General features: G+C 44.7%; 3 protein-coding genes across 3 annotated transcripts; 2 read left to right on the plus strand and 1 right to left on the minus strand.

Annotated features, from left to right (window-relative positions):
• Nucleotides 1-1,310: 1,310 nt before the first annotated feature.
• On the minus strand, nt 1,311-4,432 carry LOC120657215 (UDP-glycosyltransferase 82A1-like). Its single transcript, XM_039935493.1, has 2 exons — nt 3,814-4,432; nt 1,311-2,352 (listed from the first exon to the last, which is right to left on the minus strand). Exons 1-2 carry the CDS (start codon nt 4,346-4,348, stop codon nt 1,340-1,342), a joined length of 1,548 nt encoding a protein of 515 aa, XP_039791427.1. The 5' UTR covers nt 4,349-4,432; the 3' UTR covers nt 1,311-1,339.
• Nucleotides 4,433-8,758: 4,326 nt separating this feature from the next.
• On the plus strand, nt 8,759-10,200 carry LOC120709862 (ATP-dependent Clp protease proteolytic subunit-like). Its single transcript, XM_039995501.1, has one exon. It carries the CDS (start codon nt 8,991-8,993, stop codon nt 9,900-9,902), a length of 912 nt encoding a protein of 303 aa, XP_039851435.1. The 5' UTR covers nt 8,759-8,990; the 3' UTR covers nt 9,903-10,200.
• Nucleotides 10,201-12,715: 2,515 nt separating this feature from the next.
• On the plus strand, nt 12,716-15,745 carry LOC120709870. The gene is made up of 4 exons (XM_039995508.1): nt 12,716-12,745; nt 13,131-13,225; nt 13,672-13,938; nt 14,443-15,745. Exons 1-4 carry the CDS (start codon nt 12,716-12,718, stop codon nt 15,260-15,262), a joined length of 1,212 nt encoding a protein of 403 aa, XP_039851442.1. The 3' UTR covers nt 15,263-15,745.
• The last annotated feature ends 5,206 nt before the right edge of the window (nt 15,746-20,951 follow it).

The raw sequence follows: 20,951 nt of genomic DNA on the forward strand, positions 1-20,951 counted from the left end.
GCATAAATACCATATATTTATACTAGTAAATAAGCATAATACAAAATACCATACGCGTGCTCACTTGAAAATTCATGGTCGATCACACTATCCTGTCCACCCCATCGATATGTCATGCATGTATGTGTGTATGTGTGAACCACCAATCTGCTGGTGGGAACAGAATAGTGTATGTGTGAACAGAATAGTGTATGACCATGAATGTTCACACACAAGATGAATTAAGAAACGAGATATATAACTTAAATAGCTGTTCGCACCAGATAAATTCAAAACTCGATCGGGGGGTTGAAACGGTCCCCACCCGTGTTTCATTAAGAGGAAGCAACAGCCTCGGCTCTTAACCTGACCGAGAAACCCCCCGAACCCTGGCCCACCAGCGAGGGGGATTTTTTTCCCCCGCGGCATCGGAAATTCGCGTCCACCAGGACTCGGGGGGGTGCCGCCAGCCCCAGCCGGCCAACTGGTCGTAGGGGCCTTAGGCCACCAGATAAATTCAAATTAACTAGACATGACGAGATACTATATTATCAGTCATCCAGAGCAATTTTGTAGCTGCCTTCTAGCGCAAGTTTGAAGTTTTGAACGGGACTGACCAAAATTTCGTAAACAGAAACAAAGCCAACCATTTAGAGTATAGGCCTCAACACATCACGAGGCAAATTTGCAATCTTTTACAAATGAATTGGTGCAATCATCTTATATTATGAAACAAGAGTAGTGGTAGAACAAAGCAAGGGCCTAATATTTGATATTAGCAGTGCACATCCAATCTCCATAGACCTAAAGTTGGTGACATTTTCAAGCCCTCATTGGGCCACGTCATCTCATTTTTACGGCCGCCATCGGATTTTGATCGGACCATTTTCGCCTCCGTTTGCGTTGCGTGGGTGGGAGCAGCAGGCGCGGAAGCAGCCCAGGCCCGAGCCAAAAGCGGGTTTGACTTAAAAACAATTCAGGTTGTCTAGAAAAAGTGTCAAGGAATGCTTGTCTGAAAACAAAGCGGGATTCAACTAGCCAAAATAGATACCACAAATTAGCAAAGGAATACATGTACGTATATCTACCCCTTTGAACCTCTTCGAGAGACTAGCCAATAAATACCGAGATTGATGAATCATCATAGATGCATCGTTGTTTAATCCTCAGAATAAATATAGGAAAATTCAAGGCTATATGTCAAACGTTAAGTTGAGGAGTCGAAACAGTGGGTACACATGAAATATGCTAGTTCAGCATTAAAACTTGTGAATTTAAGTATTTAACTAAAGAAATTAAATAAACACAAATAGGAGACTTGCAAATAGCAAAATAGTTCCTAGTTTGTAATTTTATAAATCTATAATTTCCCTAATACAAGGTCGTCTCTCATGATTCCGTCAACGAAAGAGTCAAGATTTCTCTTTGCTGCACATCTCGCCTCCCCCGTCATGACTCGTTGCCGCAACTCATCCACCTTATCCTGCATACGCCTTCCCTCCTCCCCTTCCATGACCCTCTTGACACAATCTTCCACAACTCCTCTTTTGGGGCTCCAAAGCCTGATCCCCGTCCCCCACATCTTGACAATGTAAGCGCAGTTGATGAACTGATCACCGGACACAGGGTAGCACAGCAGACGCACCCCGTGCTGTATGGCCTCCAGCGTCGAGTTCCACCCGCAGTGCGTCAGGTAGCAGCCGACAGCCTCGTGCCGGAGGACGTCCTCCTGCGGCGCCCAGCCGACGATCTTGCCACGGCCGGCGACCGCCGCGGCGTACTGGCTGGGGAGGCCTTCTCGCCACGACGGCTCGTCCTTGAGCGCCCACAGGAACGGCCGGCCGGTGGCCTCCAGGCCGAGCGCGAGCTCGTTGATGGCGTCTCGCCCGATCGACGGGACCCAGCTTCCGAACGAGACGTATATCACCGACCTCTCACGCTGCTGGTCTATCCACTCCATGCAGGTCTCGTCCGCTTGCCACATGCTAGGGTTCTTGGAGCGCGGCGAGTCACGCAGCAGGAGATCGCCTTTCGTGCCGCCACCGTCCGTTGGCAGTGGTCCGACTTGGAGGATCTGATGCAGAACCGTTGCCGCGTGAAGGTGCTCGCTGCCAGAGTCGTCGTGGCCGACAACCTCGCCGGGGAAGGTGTTGACGAGGATGGCGCGGAGGCCCTTTGCGCGCTCCATGGTCCGGAGCCAGACTGTGAATCTTGATTTCTGACACGCTGCGTTGCCCACGAGCCATGGCAGTTCTGCCGTGCTCAGCTCTAGCTCCGCAGGCAGAAAGTGGAGGCCGTCGCCGATCTGGCGGTGGTCTCCGTTTACTTTCTGCTCATCACCATTGTTTAATCTTTCTGTCCATATGGGAATGCCTACATGTGACAAGAAACAGAACAAATATATAGCTCGAGAAGTTGCAGCTTTGGTATGGAGTATGGACAGTATTTTAATTTGAACTTTCGCAAAACTTTAATATTGTACCAAGTGGTAGTTTTAAAGTGTATAAAACCCATAGGGTTCGTAGTCGTTGCCCTGAGTTGCCTCATGTTATTGCTCTTGCCTCTTGGCCTCTACAAGTGTTTTGAGCAGCTTGCGCCACAAATGTCCTTTACATAAGTAGTAGTACATGACACGCTGGACTTGCAAGTAAACTGACCACGTACACGTGACAGTTTTCTAATGATAGAGGCTAATGTCAGCTGTTGTATTATATATGGTGACAGCTCCTTGCTGCTATTTGACTACCCTTACGGGTAAAATTAACATGCATAAGGGTCGAACTTTCCAAGGAACACAATGCAAGCGCTTATTTGCAAGTTGATGATACTGGATAACTCTGGGATGATGTTCCTACTTCCAAGCGTGCAAAAAAAAAATCAACATACATGGTAGGAGTGGGTTGCAACTTGCAAACAGATACATGGCAGGGTTGTTTAGTTCCCAAAATGAAAATTTTTGGATGTCAAATTGACTGTTTGACCAGATGTCGGGAGGGTTTTTCGGACACTAATTAAAAAACTAATTTCAGAACTCACTTGTAAACCGTGAGACGAATCTTTTGAGGCATTTGACCGCATCATTAGCACATGTTGGTTACTGTAGCACTTATGACTAATTATGCACTAATTAGGTTCAAAAGATTCATCTCGTCGTGTACATTCAAACTGTGCAATTAGTTTTATTTTTAACTATATTTAATACTACATGCATGTGTTCAAAGGGGAGGTAAAATTTTTTGGGTGAAAATTTTTGGTAACTAAACGGGCTCCAGTAGCTAGCTAGAGTAGCCCTGCGTCACCTGGATGGTAGGCACCGAAGCACTCTACCCTTGGCCGAACCGCCCTCCACTCTAGCGAATGAAAGCGCGTTCGACGAGATTTGAACTAGGGTTGCTTATTCCAAAGCTGAAGCAGTTAGCCACCCGGGCCTTCTTTTTGCGAGCGGAACTTGGAAAATGTCCGTTTTGCAGCAAGATAGAGTAAATATATATACTCCTAACTAGCTTAGCACGTGTGTACTAACTGATCTGATCCTGAGCGCATAAACAAAGACCGTATTTTAGCTGCATCTGGGGCAGCCAGCTATTGTGCATCGGTATTTGGAGCCTAACCGTAAGAATAACTCAAGATTAATCTATAGCTCTTATGGATCTCAAAGAATCATGTGATCAAAGCTGATTTGCAACAGAGACATGTGATCGAGCACCGGTGCATGACCATCGTATGTGAAGCTAGCGCATTGTTGAAAGCTGATACAATAAGGAAAGTACAGGGCCAGATGAACGCAGCGGAATGCGTGGACCGTGCAGGAGTATACTAGCACGTAGTGCGTACCCGAATCTGAGATCAACCCCTTGTCGAGGAGCTCCGGGATGGCCGCCACGGCGCGGTAGGTCGCCAGCATCGCCGGCCAGAAGCCCACGGCCGGCACGCCGCACCGGGCGGCAATGGGGACCGCCCACGACGCCAGGACGTCGGCGATGAGACACGCCACGCCGCCGCGGCGGCGAGTCGTCGTCGTTGTCAGCATCTCCTCCAGGTTGGCGGGCATGCGGTGCTCCATGGCGTGCCCGAAGCTAGCGAAGCCCGGGGGCTCGCCATCACCGTCGTCGGGGACGCCGCTGTGGATGGACGCGATCTCCACGCCGGCGGGGACGTCATCGCCATCTCCGCCGGCCTCCTGCCCGCAGCAGGCGCCGGCGATGCGGCGGTGGACGAAGTCGGGCACGGCGACGGTGGCCGCGACGCCGCGCGCGGCGAGGGCGCGCGCCAGGCGGAGCATCGGGGAGACGTGGCCCTGCGCGGGGAACGGCACGAGGACGACGGCGGCCGCGGGGCGGACGGGCACGTGCTCGGCCTCTGCGCCCATGGCGGCGACCGTTTGGGGAGCTAAGCCGCCGGTGACAATGGCGGTGTTGGACTTTGGCTGTTGCGAAATGCGAGCGCGATGCGTGCGTGGGATTTAAAGAAGTGCGCCGCGCGTCGATCGTGGGCTTCATTTGCCGGTTTCCTTATTGCCCAGTGTCCCTTTCGACCCGCTTGACATTCGTTAGTTAACAAGCTCGCGCCACTTGTTAAACGCAAAGTAAACGCCTCTAAATCAACACGTGAAGGGAAAAAAAGCTACCTGAACATTGTATCATTAAGAAATAACATGACCAAATAATGTCAGGGAAATAGCCAAATTGGCCACGTGAAAACCGTAGTCGGCTTTAATTAATTTTATTTGATCTCAATGCGATATTGGTAACGATAAGCAAACTTTGTTTATGTGGATCCTGCTATCTCCAACCGCTCCTGAAAAGAGATGGCCTCAATGCGATATTGGGATATTGGTAACGATAAGAAAATTAACATTATAGATTGAGATGTGAAGTCAGGGGAGTACTCCGAGATGTTTTCTTTTTGAGAGGGGGGGGGGGGGGGGGGGACAGGGAATGCTCTAATGCTCTAGTCATTGGCCAGAGCTTGGAGTTGTTAGATGTGTGCCTATTGGTATGGGACATAGGATAGTGGATGCAGAGTTGTGCAGTAGTACTGGTAGGAATAAAACGTGCAGGATATTTTGAGTAACTCATGTTGGAAAATGCATAGAACTGACCCACGAGGCCATGTAGGGTGGTAAAGTGCCGTCAAATTTGGACTAGATAATCTAAGAGCCGAACTCTAATTCTATATAATTTTGATTTAAATAATTTAAGAGAAAAATTGAGCTGTGAAGTGACCATTTGGGTCATGGTCCATTACCATCCCTATGTAGAGACCGATTGGCGATCTGGATGAACAACTGTCGTGAAATGCAGGGAGTATCACTTCATAATATCACACTAGGTAGGAGCGCAATTAACTCCTTGTAGTGTGAGGGGACGGTCAACTCTTCTAGTATACTACACTGTGTGACTGTGTCGTGAGTCAACTATCAACATCTGCCCAAAACTGTAATCGGCGGATTACCTGGGGTCTTTCTGCGAAACAAAACCGACCACATGGACATGGGCCTAAAATATCTCTAGGAAGAATACCACCACGGATGCTAAGAAACACAAGAGCCCAACGCCGGCAGGTTGTAGTCTGAGCAAGAGCATGATCGGTAAATGCCAAGTCTTAGCATCAAATGTCACCACATTTCATCAAATTTGCTGATAGGACCGAGTTATTTATGAGGGAAGTTTTATAGAATTAGAGAGAAGTATCATTGTCATGACATTTAGCGTTAGTAACCGCGCGATGACACTCCACACTTCGACTGATCTAAAAACCACAATCCAGATGCAAATACTGTGACAAGGATTGGTTGGCTTCCCGTACGAGCTAGCCTGGCTCGTGCGAGAGAGCCAAGCCACTGGCCGCCAGGTGATAGGACTAATCCAGCCAGACCAAATATAAATAATAATTGGCTGTCTAAACCAGGAGGCACCGATGCAATTAGGGTTGAAAATGGTCAGAATAAATTCCGTTCCGTTCCATCCCGATTTTTACATTTTACCCTCTCGTTTTCATATTTTCGAACAAATATGGAATCGGTGCGAAATACGGGATATCAAATTCGAAAACGGGACGGAATCGGTTTGGCTTGTATTCCGACCGTTTTCGTATTTTCCATATTTTGTCGGAATATCCCATTTTTACTAATTTGGTATATACCGTTTTTACTACTATGTGTGTGGCTGTGGCTATGAATTTGTTAAATCTTCTATCTGAGTATGGGCTTGTGAGTTGCGACTATATACTGTACTACTATGTGTGTAGCTATGAACTCGTTTATGAGGTTGTGAATTATTACCATGGTTTATGATTACTTGTGTTATTATCATTTGTCTATTGTTTTTATATACTCATATCAGGTTTGTTGGATCATTGGGTATACGGGTTGGTTGTTTCAGTTTTGACTTTTCGTAGACCGTTCGTTTTCGATACATATGTATTCAAATTGTTTTGTTTTTTATATCCGGTGAGTTTGTATTCATTTTCATGTACGACCGTTCCATTCGTTTTCGTATTAAATTGTAAAAATAAAAACGGTAATGGTGTTATCCGATCCGACCGTTTTCAACCCTAGATGCAATACACGCTCATGCGTTTCCGTGCTCGTGCGAGCCAGGTCTGGCAGAACGTTTCGTCAAAGCCTGACTGCAGAGGGGTGTTTGCACGCTGAGAGCATGGCCGATGACAGATGTCCGCAGCCAATATTTGGTTCCTGGTACTAGTTGTACTAGCAAATTTTGATCATTAATTACTGATATTAAATGAAGACAGTTTGTAAAACTAATTCAACAACCCTGTGCTGCTTCACGAGAGAAATCTAATAAGACTTTTGGCCGCGTGATTAGAGAATGATATTGTAGCATCACTGTATCTAATTATTAATTAATTACCATCATTAAATTCATCACAAAAAATTACACTCATCACTAATTTTTTTTTGCAAATAGCCTTTATTCAATACTCCATGTATGCGAGTGTGTGCTAGTAACTAGCACAATCCAAACAAGGCCCACATCGCCAGAGCCTGGTTCAGCAGCAGTGGTTGAATTGGTTTCTGACAATTTATGGTCGTGTTTGGTAAAACGTCAATTCAAAATTACACAAAAAAACGAACGTTCGCATAGAGTACTAAATGAAGTCTATTTACAAAACCTTTTCAGGGATGCGTGTAACTTTTCGAGACGAATCTAATGACAGTAATTAATTGTTGATTTGCTACAGTGATGCTACAGTAACTATTCTCTAATTATGCGGTCAAAGGTCTCAATAGATTGGTCTCGCGAATTTACCAGGGGTCCTGCAGGTGGTTTTATAATTAGACTTTATTTAGTACTCTAAATTAGTGGTCAAAGGAGCAAAAAGTTTTCGCGAAATTTTTTTCAACCTAAACCAAACACGGCATGACCAACGAACAATGCATGCAGAATAAAAAAATGTCGCCCACCCAATCAGCTGCTTCCACCATAGCTCCGGTTCCCATGTTCAATTTTTTTTAATCAACGATGAATGGACTCTCAAGTATGAGCCGACTTCTCTCTCCTCTAGGATTCATATTCTCCAGTTGTTGCATCGACTTCTTTCGGTGCCATGTCGGACGAAGATTCGGGTCACTGGAGAAGCCCTAACTTGCACGTAGTACCAATCAGTCCATGCAAAGCATCTGTATGGCTGCATCCGGATCTTTGGTCCCAAAATATTCAGACTCAGGAGCCAGGGCATGTCTGCACAGTCTCTCTTGCTCCAGACTCCAGAGTCCAAACAGCCAAACAGGAGATGCTGATAGGCTGGCTCATAGGCTTCGGAGCTTTCACCAGAAGGGGAAGAAGCTCGTGCCTGACAGGGGATCCCGCACGTTCTGTTCTGCTGAAAGCCTGAAAAGGACTGGGGCAAAATATCTCTACGACTGGTGTGCTGAGATTGCAGTACTAGCTAGTAGACGCAGCAAGGACTACCGGCGGCGGCGGCGGCCGCTCGGCAGCCGCGCGGATCGCAAAAACTGGAGCCAGAGGCGTCTTCTTGCACGCATCGGACACTCGCGCGCGCGTGGGGGCGCCGCCGTGGCACGCCACATCGCGGGCCTCCCCGCCACGAGCTCCTAATCCCCTCCGGACAAAGCAGTAGCCCCTGCCTCTTTCGGACCCGTCTCGGCCGCCGATCTCTCTCCGCGGTCCAGCTGGCGTACGATCCTACCGTAAGATGCAGTGTTTCTCAGGAGGAGAAGGATGCTGATGTCCTCTCAATTAGCTAACGCCCACAGTTGGTAAATCACAGCTGTGTCTGATCACTCCGCGTTTAGCACGAGGCCGGAGCACAATATTAACAATACATGACTGATCTAAAAGAAAACTTCACAATGTCGCACTCGTACATGTCAGTTGTCAGCAGTCAGTACGACTTTGCGATATGAGAGCTCGAGGAACCCACGTTCAGACATTTTTTGCTGATCGAATTTGCAGACGATGTCATAGGCACAAGCAACAGAGTGAAAAGTCAGTGTAGCATCAAGATATACCAAAAAAATTGTAACAAACAAGGAAAAAAATCCATCAAATAGAACCAAAATTCGCCGAACCTGCACACAGAAACAAAATACGGAAATCTCAAAAAAAAGGAAACAAAATATGGAAAAACCAAGTTCGCAACCAAATCCATATCGCCGCTGGTTCATGTGGGCCAAGTTCTTTCTTGGCGAAGAAGCAGAGCCCAGGCAGACACCCGTGATAGTCACTAGCCCAGCAGGAGCTCCGAAAGATCCAAACCCACCCGCCCCGTCCGATTCCGACCGAAACGAAGCGGCAGCGTCCGGGACTCTTCATCCCTCCCTCCGACTCGTATCGTCCCCACCCACCCCGCCCCGCCCCGGCCTCACCTGACCCTATCCGTTTCACACTCATCCACGCTTGCTATAACTCCGTGGCTTCCGGGGCGTTCCCCTCCCCCAATCCCCAAGGCCAACCCACGCCCACCGTCCCCGGCCACCGCCCCCAGATCCCACGCGCCGCCAGCCAGGTCCCTTGCCCGCGGCCATGACGCCCTCCTCCGCGCTCGCCCTGGCCCACCTCGCCGCGGCCTCCCCGCTCCCGGCCGCCTCCTCGCCGCGGCCCTCGCCCAGGCCCGCCTCGCTCAGCCTGGGCCCCGCCGGGCTCGGGCCGCGCCGGCTCGTCGCGGCGCCGCCCCCGCGGGCCTTCTTCTCCTCGTCGCCCTACCAGCCGCCCCAGCCGGAGGGGTTCTCGCCGCACCGCGAGTACGGCCTCGTCCCCATGGTCATCGAGACCACCTCCCGCGGGGAGCGCGCCTACGACATCTTCTCGCGCCTGCTCAAGGAGCGCATCGTCTGCATCCACGGCCCCATCGCCGACGACACCGCCTCGCTCGTCGTCGCGCAGCTGCTCTTCCTCGAGTCCGAGAACCCGCTCAAGCCCGTCCACCTCTACATCAACTCCCCGGGGGGCGTCGTCACCGCCGGCCTCGCCATCTACGACACCATGCAGTACATCCGCTGCCCCGTCACCACGCTCTGCATCGGCCAGGCCGCCTCCATGGGCTCGCTCCTCCTCGCGGCCGGGGCGCCCGGCGAGAGGCGCGCCCTGCCCAACGCCAGGGTCATGATCCATCAGCCCTCTGGTGGCGCGCAGGGGCAGGCCACCGACATCGCCATCCAGGCCAAGGAGATCCTCAAGATGCGCGACCGCCTCAACAAGATCTACCAGAAGCACACGCGCCAGCCCATCGATAAGATCGAGCAGTGCATGGAGAGGGACCTCTTCATGGACCCCGAGGAGGCGCGCGACTGGGGGCTCATCGACGAGGTCATCGAGAGCCGACCCGCCTCGCTCATGCCCGAAGGACTCGGTGGAGGCGGCCTCGATGTGCCCAGCCTTGGCGGCGGCGGCGGCAACGGACGGGGAAGGGATGTCGAGGAGCCCTCTGCGGTGTGAGCAACGGCCACAAAGGTGAAATCTTATCGCGTCCGGTGGCTGTGTTGTTGTTAGATCTAAAACTTTAATTTCTTACTAGACAAGGTTAACCTTGTTGTTCTGGTTGCCGAGGCGTCCGGCTCCCCATTCCCCTTCTTGCTTCAATTGCCTGAATTGAGCTATTAGTGATAATTGTTGTAACTAAGGAAATTTCCTTCCTTTGATACGGATAAATCGACACTATTGTGTATGTTGTTCTATATTTGTATCAATTCCATGCTGGAGCATTGAAAATCTCATCTTTGTTGTTTCTTTCTCACAGTAAATGTTCTTGTTTCTATCTTTATCATTACCAAACTTGTGTTCTTAAGATGTTCATGGTACATGTTCATGTGTGCCAGTTTTCTTCCAACATCCTAGTTGCTCAGGCCTGACTACGCATCGGTTACGCATGTTGTGCGACCGTGGAATATGAATGAACATTGTGTAATGTTGTGATCCACTATGATGGCTTTCTCTTTCTAGACTTACCTAGAGGCCTTATCAATTGTGGTATTCATTGAAATTGAAATTAATTGCTTAGATGGTTTGTTATTTACACTTGGATGGGTCGGTTAAATTTCAAGACAACATATAGCATACATAGGAATTTTTCAGGTCAATACTATATTGGACTTCTGTTACGTTTTGTAGCTCAAATTTTATGGATCCTCATTAATTATTTTGTTCATATTTGTTTCAAACTGCTCGCATGTTGAAGTCCATTCATTGGTAAGTATTGACCTAACTGTCTGGAGCAGGTTGTATCCAATCTTTTGCTCAATTAGAGCTTAATAGAAAGTCCATGGAGCTAAGCTTTAGTGCATTTGACTTAGAAGAAAGGATTTAAAAGACCTTGCATTTTTTTTCAGCATTGAGCTGTGTAATTTTGGGATGAAATTTCTGAAGTTGGTGTGGAATTGAATGTGTGTCAGTAGTTGAGCACATTGTGCTTCCTCTTCAGCCTTTAATAGTTCTGACATATATATTTATGGCTGATTCCAATATGTTATATATGAGTCCACGTAGTGAACTGTTGCACTCCAAGTCTCCAACAGTTCCGAATAAAAAAAAGTCTCCGACAGTGTGAATAGAAATTGCATATTGTGAACTTAGAAGTTCAAAAAACATTTATCATTTTTTAATTTTGCTACGTTTGTAAACTAACAACATATATCTAGTTGTCTACTACTTTAGAGTTTCATAGAGCCAGGTCATAAACTCTGATGCTCTGTGTGGCTCAGTCAAAATATGCAAAAGGAACCCAGAGTTTGCATCGCTTCGCAAATAACATTATAAGTGCAAGGCTGGACAAATGAACAAACCAGGTTCAATTGTGGTCTAGTTCTTGCTTGTGCTATACTGACATGGTGGTGATTAAAATCGGTATGCAGTAGACTGCATTGCAGTTGCATGGCACCAGCTTCTTGTAGAATTGTAAAATTTGAACCTGATGACACTATTCTACTCTACCACCTGTTGGTATTTCTGATGGAAAGAACCAGTTTGTATGCTCTGGTATTGTTGTTGGTTCTGTTCAGGTGTGATAAAACAAAACGTATGTCTTGCTCAGATCCAGTGGTAAATTTCTGAGTAAGATGTTCCAGCTTAGGAGAGACTTGAAATCATAATTGGTTGTTCAATGTTTTCTCTCTGATGTTTCAAACGAAATTGGGTTGTGGAGTCTTCTAAACATTGGAATTGTTTGTGTCAACAATATATAAATTCTTATACAAATTGGTGTTATTGTATTCATATTCAAAGATACTTATTGTTATAGTTTTTATTACATCATTGAAAAATATGGTGTAGTTGTTGGTTAAGCCTTGTCCTGAATCCTGATGGAACAAAATACACCTTGCAAAAAGGTGGAGTATTATTATTTAGTCAGGAGGACTTGGGTTAAGGTCTTGGCATGGAAAGTTCAGTAGCTGGCTTTTGTTGAGTTTGATTGCTGAGCTAATGGAGTAAAATTTACATTTTCATTACATGTTTTTACCCCAAGCTATCGTGGTTCTGAATTCTGATATATTCATATATCAACATGCCAAGTTGCCAACATCTAATGGCACGCGGGGAAACGTTGGGTTATCCACCAAAAGGAAACAGTATGTAATCTAGCATTTTGCGACGCTTGGTATGTTAGTGAATTTAGGATGTCAAGAAATGTCCACTATCTGTACTCAAAAGTGGCTGCCTGTTGCACTCAAATCTTAAATTGAGATGTACTATGTGCCAACCAAAAGCTTCGTTCACAGCTATGGCTTGGCACCTGAGTTCCACGGTGGACCTCGAGCTCTGATGTTCTGTCCAACTCCAAGGCATCATTACAAGCCAGATCCCTCACCCTCCGCTAGTTCTGGTGTTCAATTCCACGATACAAACCGTTGACATGGCGCCTGATACAAAGCGTAAACGATAACGCCAAGCTTCTCCCACGGCTGCTTATCGCGCTGATCGATGATGATGATGTGTCAGCAGCAATGTAGATTGTTGTTTTGTAGTCTGGCAAAGCGTGCAGGCTGCAAGAGAGGCCCAGCGTTGCCGAGTGCTACTGTTATGGGCCGCATTATATGGCCCATGAGACCGAACAATCCGATCCGGCCCAAAGTGCCGGCTAAACCCCTGCTTCTCCCACGACGCCGGTCGCCGCCGCCGCCGCCTCATTTCCGAACCCCTTCTCCCGTCTTCACCCCCAGCTGGAGCGTTCCGGCCGACGGCGTCGCTCGATCTCCTAGCTCCCGCGGAGCCAGCAAGGGGCCGCCGGCTGCCGCTCTCCGCCGCGCCGCGCCAGAATGGCTTTCCTCTTCAACAAATTCCAGGAGGTACGCGTCCCTTCACATGTCGGGACCATCGCGGGATCTCGATCTCTCTGATCCGTCCCGGTCGCCGGCGATAAAACGCTTCACGGATTTTCGTGGCACCAGGAAAGTTCTAACCCGTATTGCGCGCTTTAGACCGATAGAATATGGGCATGGAAGTTCCCGGCCCGATGCGGGGCTTGCTTCAGTGTTCCCCATGCTTCTAACCGCTGCTCCTAGCTTCAAAGCTTCCCGCGTCCTCGTTCAGATGACAACTTGATTTCTCCCTAATTTATGTAGTTCTAACTGATATGAGGAGAACACTAGCCTAGTGAACACCACGAAGATTTCTTGATCGCTGTAAATCTGTATATCGTCATTTTAATTGATTCTATTGTTAAATTCACAGGCGGTCAAAACACTTGCTAAGAACCCCATGTTTGCTCGTGATCCAAGACATCTTCAATTTGAAGCTGATGTGAACCGTCTGTTTCTCTATACGAGGTTTGCTAACATACCGAGAAAGGCTCTGCATTCCTTTCTTTTTCACTGTGTCCCCCCCCCCCCCCCCCCCCCCCCCCCCAAGAAGGGCATCATGAAATTTCTGTGTATGCAATAAGTACCTTTGTTCTCTGATCAATGGAGAACATAAATTTGCAATTGTAATTGGGTTTGGTTTTGCATCATTGCAAGCTGTCACCACCAATTTGAGCCTGTTAAGATGATTATTGGATTCTTGTTCTTTATAGGTCATAAGGCATCTTTGTTAATCTCTGTGGTTAATGAGTCACACCTTATCAACTCTTCTGCTAACATTAACTTCAGGGATTAAGCCACTAAACCATTTGTGTTGCCATCTCCATGTTATTGATATAGCATTATACTAAGTTCTCTTTCAAAATCATCTGTGAATTTTACTGCTTCATTAAGTTTCTTTACTGTGCACTTAGCTATTATCGTCTGGGAGAGAATGCTGAAGAGAAGGATGCAGAGGAGATTATTGATTTGGCTGGCAAAGCATCTGTTGCCGAACAGCAGAATCAAGTGCAGGAAAATGTCCACTATCAACTTACGCATATGTGCCGAGCAATGGATGGCATTCTTCGTCCTGATATAACAAATGACCCGTCAAAAGATCCTTCAGAAACACATAGCTATTCTCGGCGTAGTGGATTGAGTTTTGCTGTTGGCGGAGCTGCATCTGCAAACAAGCAAAGGTAGTTCGTTCTGACTAAGTACATTACATTGGTGCATTCCTTTCAGTAGGTATATCATCCTAAAATAGGCTACTTAGCATGTTAATCACTTGCTTGTGGATGATCCTGTCTATACACTTTTCTGCAACCGAACTAATGAAGATTCTTAAAGTATGGTGACCACAGTTGAGTAACCTCTGTATGGACCCGTGGGAGATGAATACAGCATTCCTTTTTTAACTCCCATTTTGTGTTTTTGAGATAAACATGCCTCAACTTTACGTACCATAATGCTGCATCTCTAGTTACTGTCATGCTGGCACAGTTTGTTTAAAATTCCAGACTAAGGTTACATTACATCAGTATGCATTGATCTGTTGCTGATGCTGTCATATGCATCATTGCATAAACATGTTGCAGGAAGCAATGATAAACCCTGGAGAAGTTACATGTGTTTACTATTTGCAATCGTTTCTGTTTGATGATGAATTATAGGAAGCTAGTGCTCATCTATTTGCTCTGCAGTGCAGCTATCCCTGCTACACGGCCTATAACTCGAGCAGAACTGTCAAATAAATTCAGGGATCATTTTGGGTACACCCTTGACATCAGACCATCTGGAATTCCTCACAAAGATGCAGGCCAAGGTCTGTTCTTATCTGGAGAAGCAAATGTTGGTGCTGTCCTTGCCATCTATCCTGGTGTTATATATTCACCTGCTTATTATCGATATATACCTGGATACCCAAGAATTGATGCATGCAACAACTATCTGATCACAAGATATGATGGAACAATAATTGATGCAAAACCATGGTCTTTGGGTGGTGAAACTAGAGATTTATGGGATGGTTCATATTTGGTGGACCATAACGCTGTGCCACCTAAAGGCTCAGATAACAACTCTGATCGAGTGTGGAGAATGCTTAGCAAGCCTCTTGAGAAAAATATGAGGGAAAATTTTGGTGAAGTGCTTGAACGAAGAAATCCCCTTGCTTTTGGTCATTTTGCAAATCATCCACCAAAAGGTTCAAGTCCTAATGTCATGATCTGCCCATATGATTTTCCGCTGTCAGAGAAGAACATGAGAGTATACATCCCTAACATTACGTTTGGTGGTGAAGAGCCCATTAAGATGAAGAGGTTTGGCTCCTTCTATTTCAAGTCTGGAAGTTCTGATAATCAGGCTGGGGATTCTCTAGTTCTAAAGACACTAGTATTGGTGAGTACAAGGTCCATTCGCGATGAAGAGCTCTTCCTTAACTACCGTTACAGTAACTCAAAGCGGCGACCAGAATGGTATAGCCCTGTTGATGAAGAAGAGGACAAGAGGAGATGGAGCTAGTTCAGCACTTCTGTACCATTCTGGCTATGCAATTGTTTGCTAACACTTCTGTTTTTCCTGGAAATTGCAACAGAGCACTAAGCTCCTGAAATGAGATGGCAGTTTCCGGTTCCTATTGTTTGGCCTGGCATTTATCAGCATGAAAAAAGTAGTCCGCCTCCTTGAAACTCTACTCATGGGTCGTTTGTAGCGCATAAAGAATACTGGTTACATTGTTGTTACTCCTTTTTTGTGTTCCCTATCCCAGTGATTTAAGGGAGATTTTATGAATCCACAACAATAGTTTTGGCATGGCATTTATCATCATGAGAAAAAGTAGAGTGCCTCCAGTAAACTCTACTCGCGGGTACTTTGTAGCATATAAAGAATACTGATTACATTTGTTGTTACTCCTTTTATGTGTTCCCTACCCCCCTGATTGATTTAAGGGAGATAAATAATTTATGAATCTATTGCCTGATATCAAAGTTTACTTTGAAATTTGCCACTACTTGTCTTATCTAACTTAAGCTTTCCAGTTTGGTTCCCATCTGCCATCTGAAGTTCTAAACTAGGTTCGTGGAGTCTAGATGGGAAATCCAGTTAATATGGTTTCAGAAGTTTGTGCTTACAGCACTTGAAAGGGCATATTTGTGCAATGGGAAAAAAATGAAACCGTGATATTTTGTCCCTTTTACTGATTCTTGTCAGCTAAATAACTTAAAGCTAGCAACAACAGCTCATTGTTTCCATCTCCTCTTTTACCAGATTGTCAAACAGAGTTCTGCTGTGGGGTTGCTTCGTTTTGAGCCATCCTGAATTGAATATGCTTGTGTAGCATAGTGATAGTGGCCTTCCTCTTGCCGCATGACCTGTTCTTCCTTGCAATCCCCGCTTCACTGAAAATTATGCAGGCCTGTTGACTATATTCCATCTATTTCTGAACTATGCTGTACTATGTGGTATGTTTGCTCTTCCTGGAGATATACATTTCCTGGTGTTATCATGGCGATTCAGCCTGTGGCACCGAAAGAGTGCATTCTTTGGTAACACCGCAAGAAATATATCCCAGTCAAATGGCTGCACCGGGAAGACTTGAGATTTTGCCGTCTGGACGGTGATTTTGCTTCGTCGTATGGCTTGTCAGGTTAGTTAACTCCTGTATTCTATGACCTCTTTAGTTAATAACCACTTCCTTCCCTTAATCTCTTGGGCCTGCAATTATTTTTGCCGACAGTCCCTGCCTGCGAGTGCATGATTGATGCAAAGCATCATATGAAATTTATCATATCTCGGTTGTTCCCTAATCGAGATAGGTTGCCAACTCATGGTAATGGGACAAAGCACCAAAATCTTTTTGAAAACGAGCAAGCTTCCTGCCAGTGCCAGCCTACCACGACATGTTGGCATAAATTATTGGTGAAATAACTGTGACACAATAGGGCGTAGGTGCCTGGTGTTTTCTTGATAGTTTTTTGGTTTTATGAATTTGTATCTGGTTGATGGAGATGCCTCTTTTAGGAATAAAGTGCAGAGGTCATGAGATCAAACCCCCAAAATCTGCAAATAAATTTATTTTATATTCATTGAGGGCTGAAAATTAATCTGGCAATGCAAACACACGCCATGCTGACTGGATTTTGTGCAGCATGTTTTCTTGGTCATATGGCTTAATATTCATTTGAGTAAAATTGTCATTCCATCAATATTTAGTGGCAGGATGGCTACATGTGAAATGGTAAATTCGCTTCAAATCCAGCCTTAATTTGAAGTTAAAGACTATATTCAATCAAATTTATAATGTCGGTACTTGCAGAATTTAAAGTATTCACTTAGATCAACATCATTTAGAAAAGCTTAGTTACTACCACAATTACACACCCTGACAGCCCGCTACTGCTATACATATCTAGTGCTCAACAATGAAAAATAGTCACGCAACTCTAATATATATGGCTGTAATGTGAAGATTTGATTGACCGGAGCTATTATAATCTTCCAAAACCAACAAAACCTGTGTCCCTTTGTCTGGGTCAATGAAGTTACTTCTAGAACCTTTTTAATTCTGCATGATATTATGAGAATATGTGGACCATGAGGCGAAAAAGGTATGTATTTCTTGAATACGATGTTCTAGTGCAATAGTGCTAGTAGTACAAATTCTAGTACTTTGTCGTTCAATTCGATACAGAATAAATACATTCTGAAGACCTGATGGGAATTTGGTTTCTGACCCATGCGCCGATGTAGGAGTAGCTTTCTGTTATTGACAAATTCTCGGGGTCTATTTTGGTCTTTCAAAGATGGCACTTTCTCAAAGGCAATTTTCAAAGATAAGAACCCTTGGCCCGATGCATCACCAGCAACGAAGCCCCAAACACAAACTGCCAATTTTTAGGAATTCATATTTGGCTTACAACGATAAGAACCAAGTGTTATCTCTATCTTGCAGGAGTACAACTGCTTTGTTCGGTTCGTACAGCGGCATTTCCTACGATGGCCTTCATTTAGAAAAGATGGCGGTGATGGTCATACCTGTTTCTGATGGTGACTAATATGATATTTCCTGCTTTTACTAATCCATAGAGCAGGGGCAGCTGGGTCCAATGCTTCTCAGTCGTCGATTTCTCACTCCAATGTTTCCAACTTCTGCAGTGACCTCTGACCTCACGCATTCATCTTGATAAGAACAGCCATGTGCCGGCCGATACAATGATAGTCTAGGAACTTGGAAGTACCTATCAGAAAAGGAATTTGGAAGTACGCTATCCGAGAAGTTGTTAGAGAAACAGTACTCTATATTTTTTTCCAAGGCCCACTTCTACAGAGTCTCAGTTTAGCCCATATTTTACGAGCTGCCGAACGGCAGCTGGATTGAATGCAGCTGCTATTGTGTTCGTTCAGAACGATCGGGCTAACCAAGAACAGGACTGAACACCAGACAAGTTATCGAGCAGTGGTTCACTCCAGCCGGCCGGCGGGTTAACCTGTGGACCTGAATCTCAACATGTCTTCGCATAGACGCTGTTCTTTGGACTTTACCCGTCAGCCACACTGCTAGTCCCACGCACAAAACCTTCTCCCATGTTTGACTCTTTCCTATGCTCCTGAAGCTACCTTGTCGATCAAGTTGCCAACCAGGCACGGGATATCTGAATGCCATTATGTTACTCTGTCAAACAAGCCATCCCGTCACGGTATGCCTGAATGCCATGATGGTACTCTCTGTAAAACAACTATGAAGTTACTTGTGGTGGGAAAAAAGTGCCAATTCCACTGAAAGTGCTTGCGCATTCAAAGTATTCTACTCCATGTAGTCCAAAATATAGTTACCTATATATATGACCCCGACCCGAGTTCAAAAAACTATGCGCTTGATTTTATAATGTTTGCTATTAATGATATAGCTAGCGCTACTCAAATTATCAAAATATTAGTTGTTTTAGCTCTCCGTATGGGAGTTGATAAGTTTGAGAGCTCACTTGGGGAACTTCAAAAAAGACATCAAGTACACAGGAATGCTTACTAGACATGTTTTGATCAAGGTTAATCTGCCAGCATAAGAGAGCATCCACCCCCTCCAACCTGCAATTCTTTTCAAAATTTTGTCTACCAAAGGTTGCATATCATCTCTCTTCAACTTCTGAAAGTGAAGAGGGATTAATAGATATTCAATGGGAGAATTCCCTTCAGGCAGCCAAAAATATCTACAAGAGCTTTTTAATTATTTGGTACTTGCAAAATATTTCTGAGCCAAAAATATCTACCAAAGATTTTTGTAATAGCATGACTGTAAAGCCCTTTCAAGTTCTCAGCAAAATCAGAATTATCTTCATCATCATCAGGTAGACAAACAAAATACTACTAGAGGGAATTCCAAGAACATCAGCAACCATTGACTTAGTATATTGAATAACCTTGTCCTTATACTTGAACCGAAGTGATCGACTATGAATATGCTGCATAATCCATTCAATCAAGCAACTAGGAACATGAAATGGCTGAATATTCAATAAATTACCAAATTCATACTTCAAAACATAACTCCTTTGAACATCACTAAGACGCTGAACTACTCGATGTAGATGGGCAGCTGAAAATGTTTGATCCGACTATATCCACCAAGACCAACTTGTTCCATATCTAAAACAAATAAACGAAAAAGTTTGATTGAGAACATATTGGAAACAACTATGAACAACAAAGATTAAGGAAATACAAAATAAGGAACATATATCGGGATGTAGATGAACAGATAAGTCGAACTAGATGACCCCGAATTAGATCATAAGAGGCACAAGTACTAGACAATTGTACAAGAGAAATCTACATTAGAGTTGAAAAGGGTAGATACAGAAGAAGCTGAGAAATCGCCAACCAGCTGAGCAACAAACGAGCATCCTCTGCCTGAACAAAATCACTAAAACCAAAGAACATGGAAGATAAAACCAAAGAACATGAAGGTGCATTGAACGTTCAATAAATAAAATTATCCAAAAAACCTTCATGGAAGGATTTGAACGTGTCCATCGTATCAGCTTTAACCAAGTTCCGATTATGATATTTTGTATAAATAAACATTGAAGATAGCTCCAATTTACCATTTTTCATTTGACATATCTGGAGTTCTGGACCCTAGTTTGATGCTTACATCATTAAACCCACGATTCATTTTCTCGTAACTAAAACCGTTTAGGATCAAAAGTTTCAAAACAAAATGTGACTGCCTCTTAAAAATAGAAGATCCCAATGGTTAAGTATACACTGGTTGTACTTACTCTATTTGAAAATATAAGGCTTATTTAGTTTTGTTAGGACAAGTTTTTGACGAACAATTATTCTATGGATGCATGATTTTTGTAAAACAATGTCGATGCCATTATATTTGTATTAAAAAACTTTCTCATGAGTGTTTTTTATTATCACATATAAAAAATATTACTAGAGTAACCGATGGTTATTAAGATCTTATTCTAAAAATATGTAATAAGATAAGGTGATCTTAAGAATTTTTTTTCCTTCTCTCTGGTGAGCCATAATTCAGATACCATTTCTCTATCCTCGTTCCAACGGGAATGAGCTTGCATATCATTTATATTCAGATTAACCAAATCAAACACTCTACTCATTAGAATTGGTAACTGCTTTGACTGCATTAAAATCACCAATGCTGCAAAGCACGACCCCGCGGGGGCCCCGCGGGGGTGTCTATATATCGCTTTATGCGACTGCAACTGATGGCGTCGCAGAAGCCTGGGGCGCCGCGCGGCGCGCGGCGGGAGCGGAAGCTGGGGCCGGGCCCATTAAGCTGTCGTTTGAAGAACACTCGCTTCAAGAAGTGATTTGCTTCAAGTAGTTCGGAAACATTTCAGTGTTCCGAAAAATATTTGTGTACAAAAAAAAATTGAAGTAAAATATTGTTAAACAATTTGAAAAGGTTATGAATGTTTGAAACTTTTCAGATTGTTCCGAAACATTTCAGATTTGTACTGGAACATTAAAATATTTTTAAAAGTTCTGATTAATGTTTTTAATCACTTTAAAATGTTTGGAAACATTTCAGATATGTTTTGTAAAACATTTTAGATATTATACTGGAACATTAGAACATTTTGAAAAGTTTAGAACACTTCATAATGTTCTGAGTGATTAAAAACTGTCCAAGAATGTTCGGGAACATTTTAGAGTGTTCCGAAACATTTAGATTAGT

This window comes from Panicum virgatum, chromosome 1K (assembly GCF_016808335.1).
Source record: "Panicum virgatum strain AP13 chromosome 1K, P.virgatum_v5, whole genome shotgun sequence".
NCBI lineage: Eukaryota > Viridiplantae > Streptophyta > Magnoliopsida > Poales > Poaceae > Panicum > Panicum virgatum.

Bases quoted from the DNA above. Each gene is read 5' to 3' on its own strand.
- LOC120657215 (XM_039935493.1), bottom strand. From the start codon at position 4,348: ATGGGCGCAGAGGCCGAGCACGTGCCCGTCCGCCCCGCGGCCGCCGTC. The intron at 2,353-3,813 runs GTACGCACTACG...TGTCACATGTAG, and splicing joins GGGGTTGATCTCAGATTCGG to GCATTCCCATATGGACAGAA.
- LOC120709862 (XM_039995501.1), top strand. From the start codon at position 8,991: ATGACGCCCTCCTCCGCGCTCGCCCTGGCCCACCTCGCCGCGGCCTCC.
- LOC120709870 (XM_039995508.1), top strand. From the start codon at position 12,716: ATGGCTTTCCTCTTCAACAAATTCCAGGAG. The intron at 12,746-13,130 runs GTACGCGTCCCT...TTAAATTCACAG, and splicing joins TCTTCAACAAATTCCAGGAG to GCGGTCAAAACACTTGCTAA. The intron at 13,939-14,442 runs GTAGTTCGTTCT...TTTGCTCTGCAG, and splicing joins GCATCTGCAAACAAGCAAAG to TGCAGCTATCCCTGCTACAC.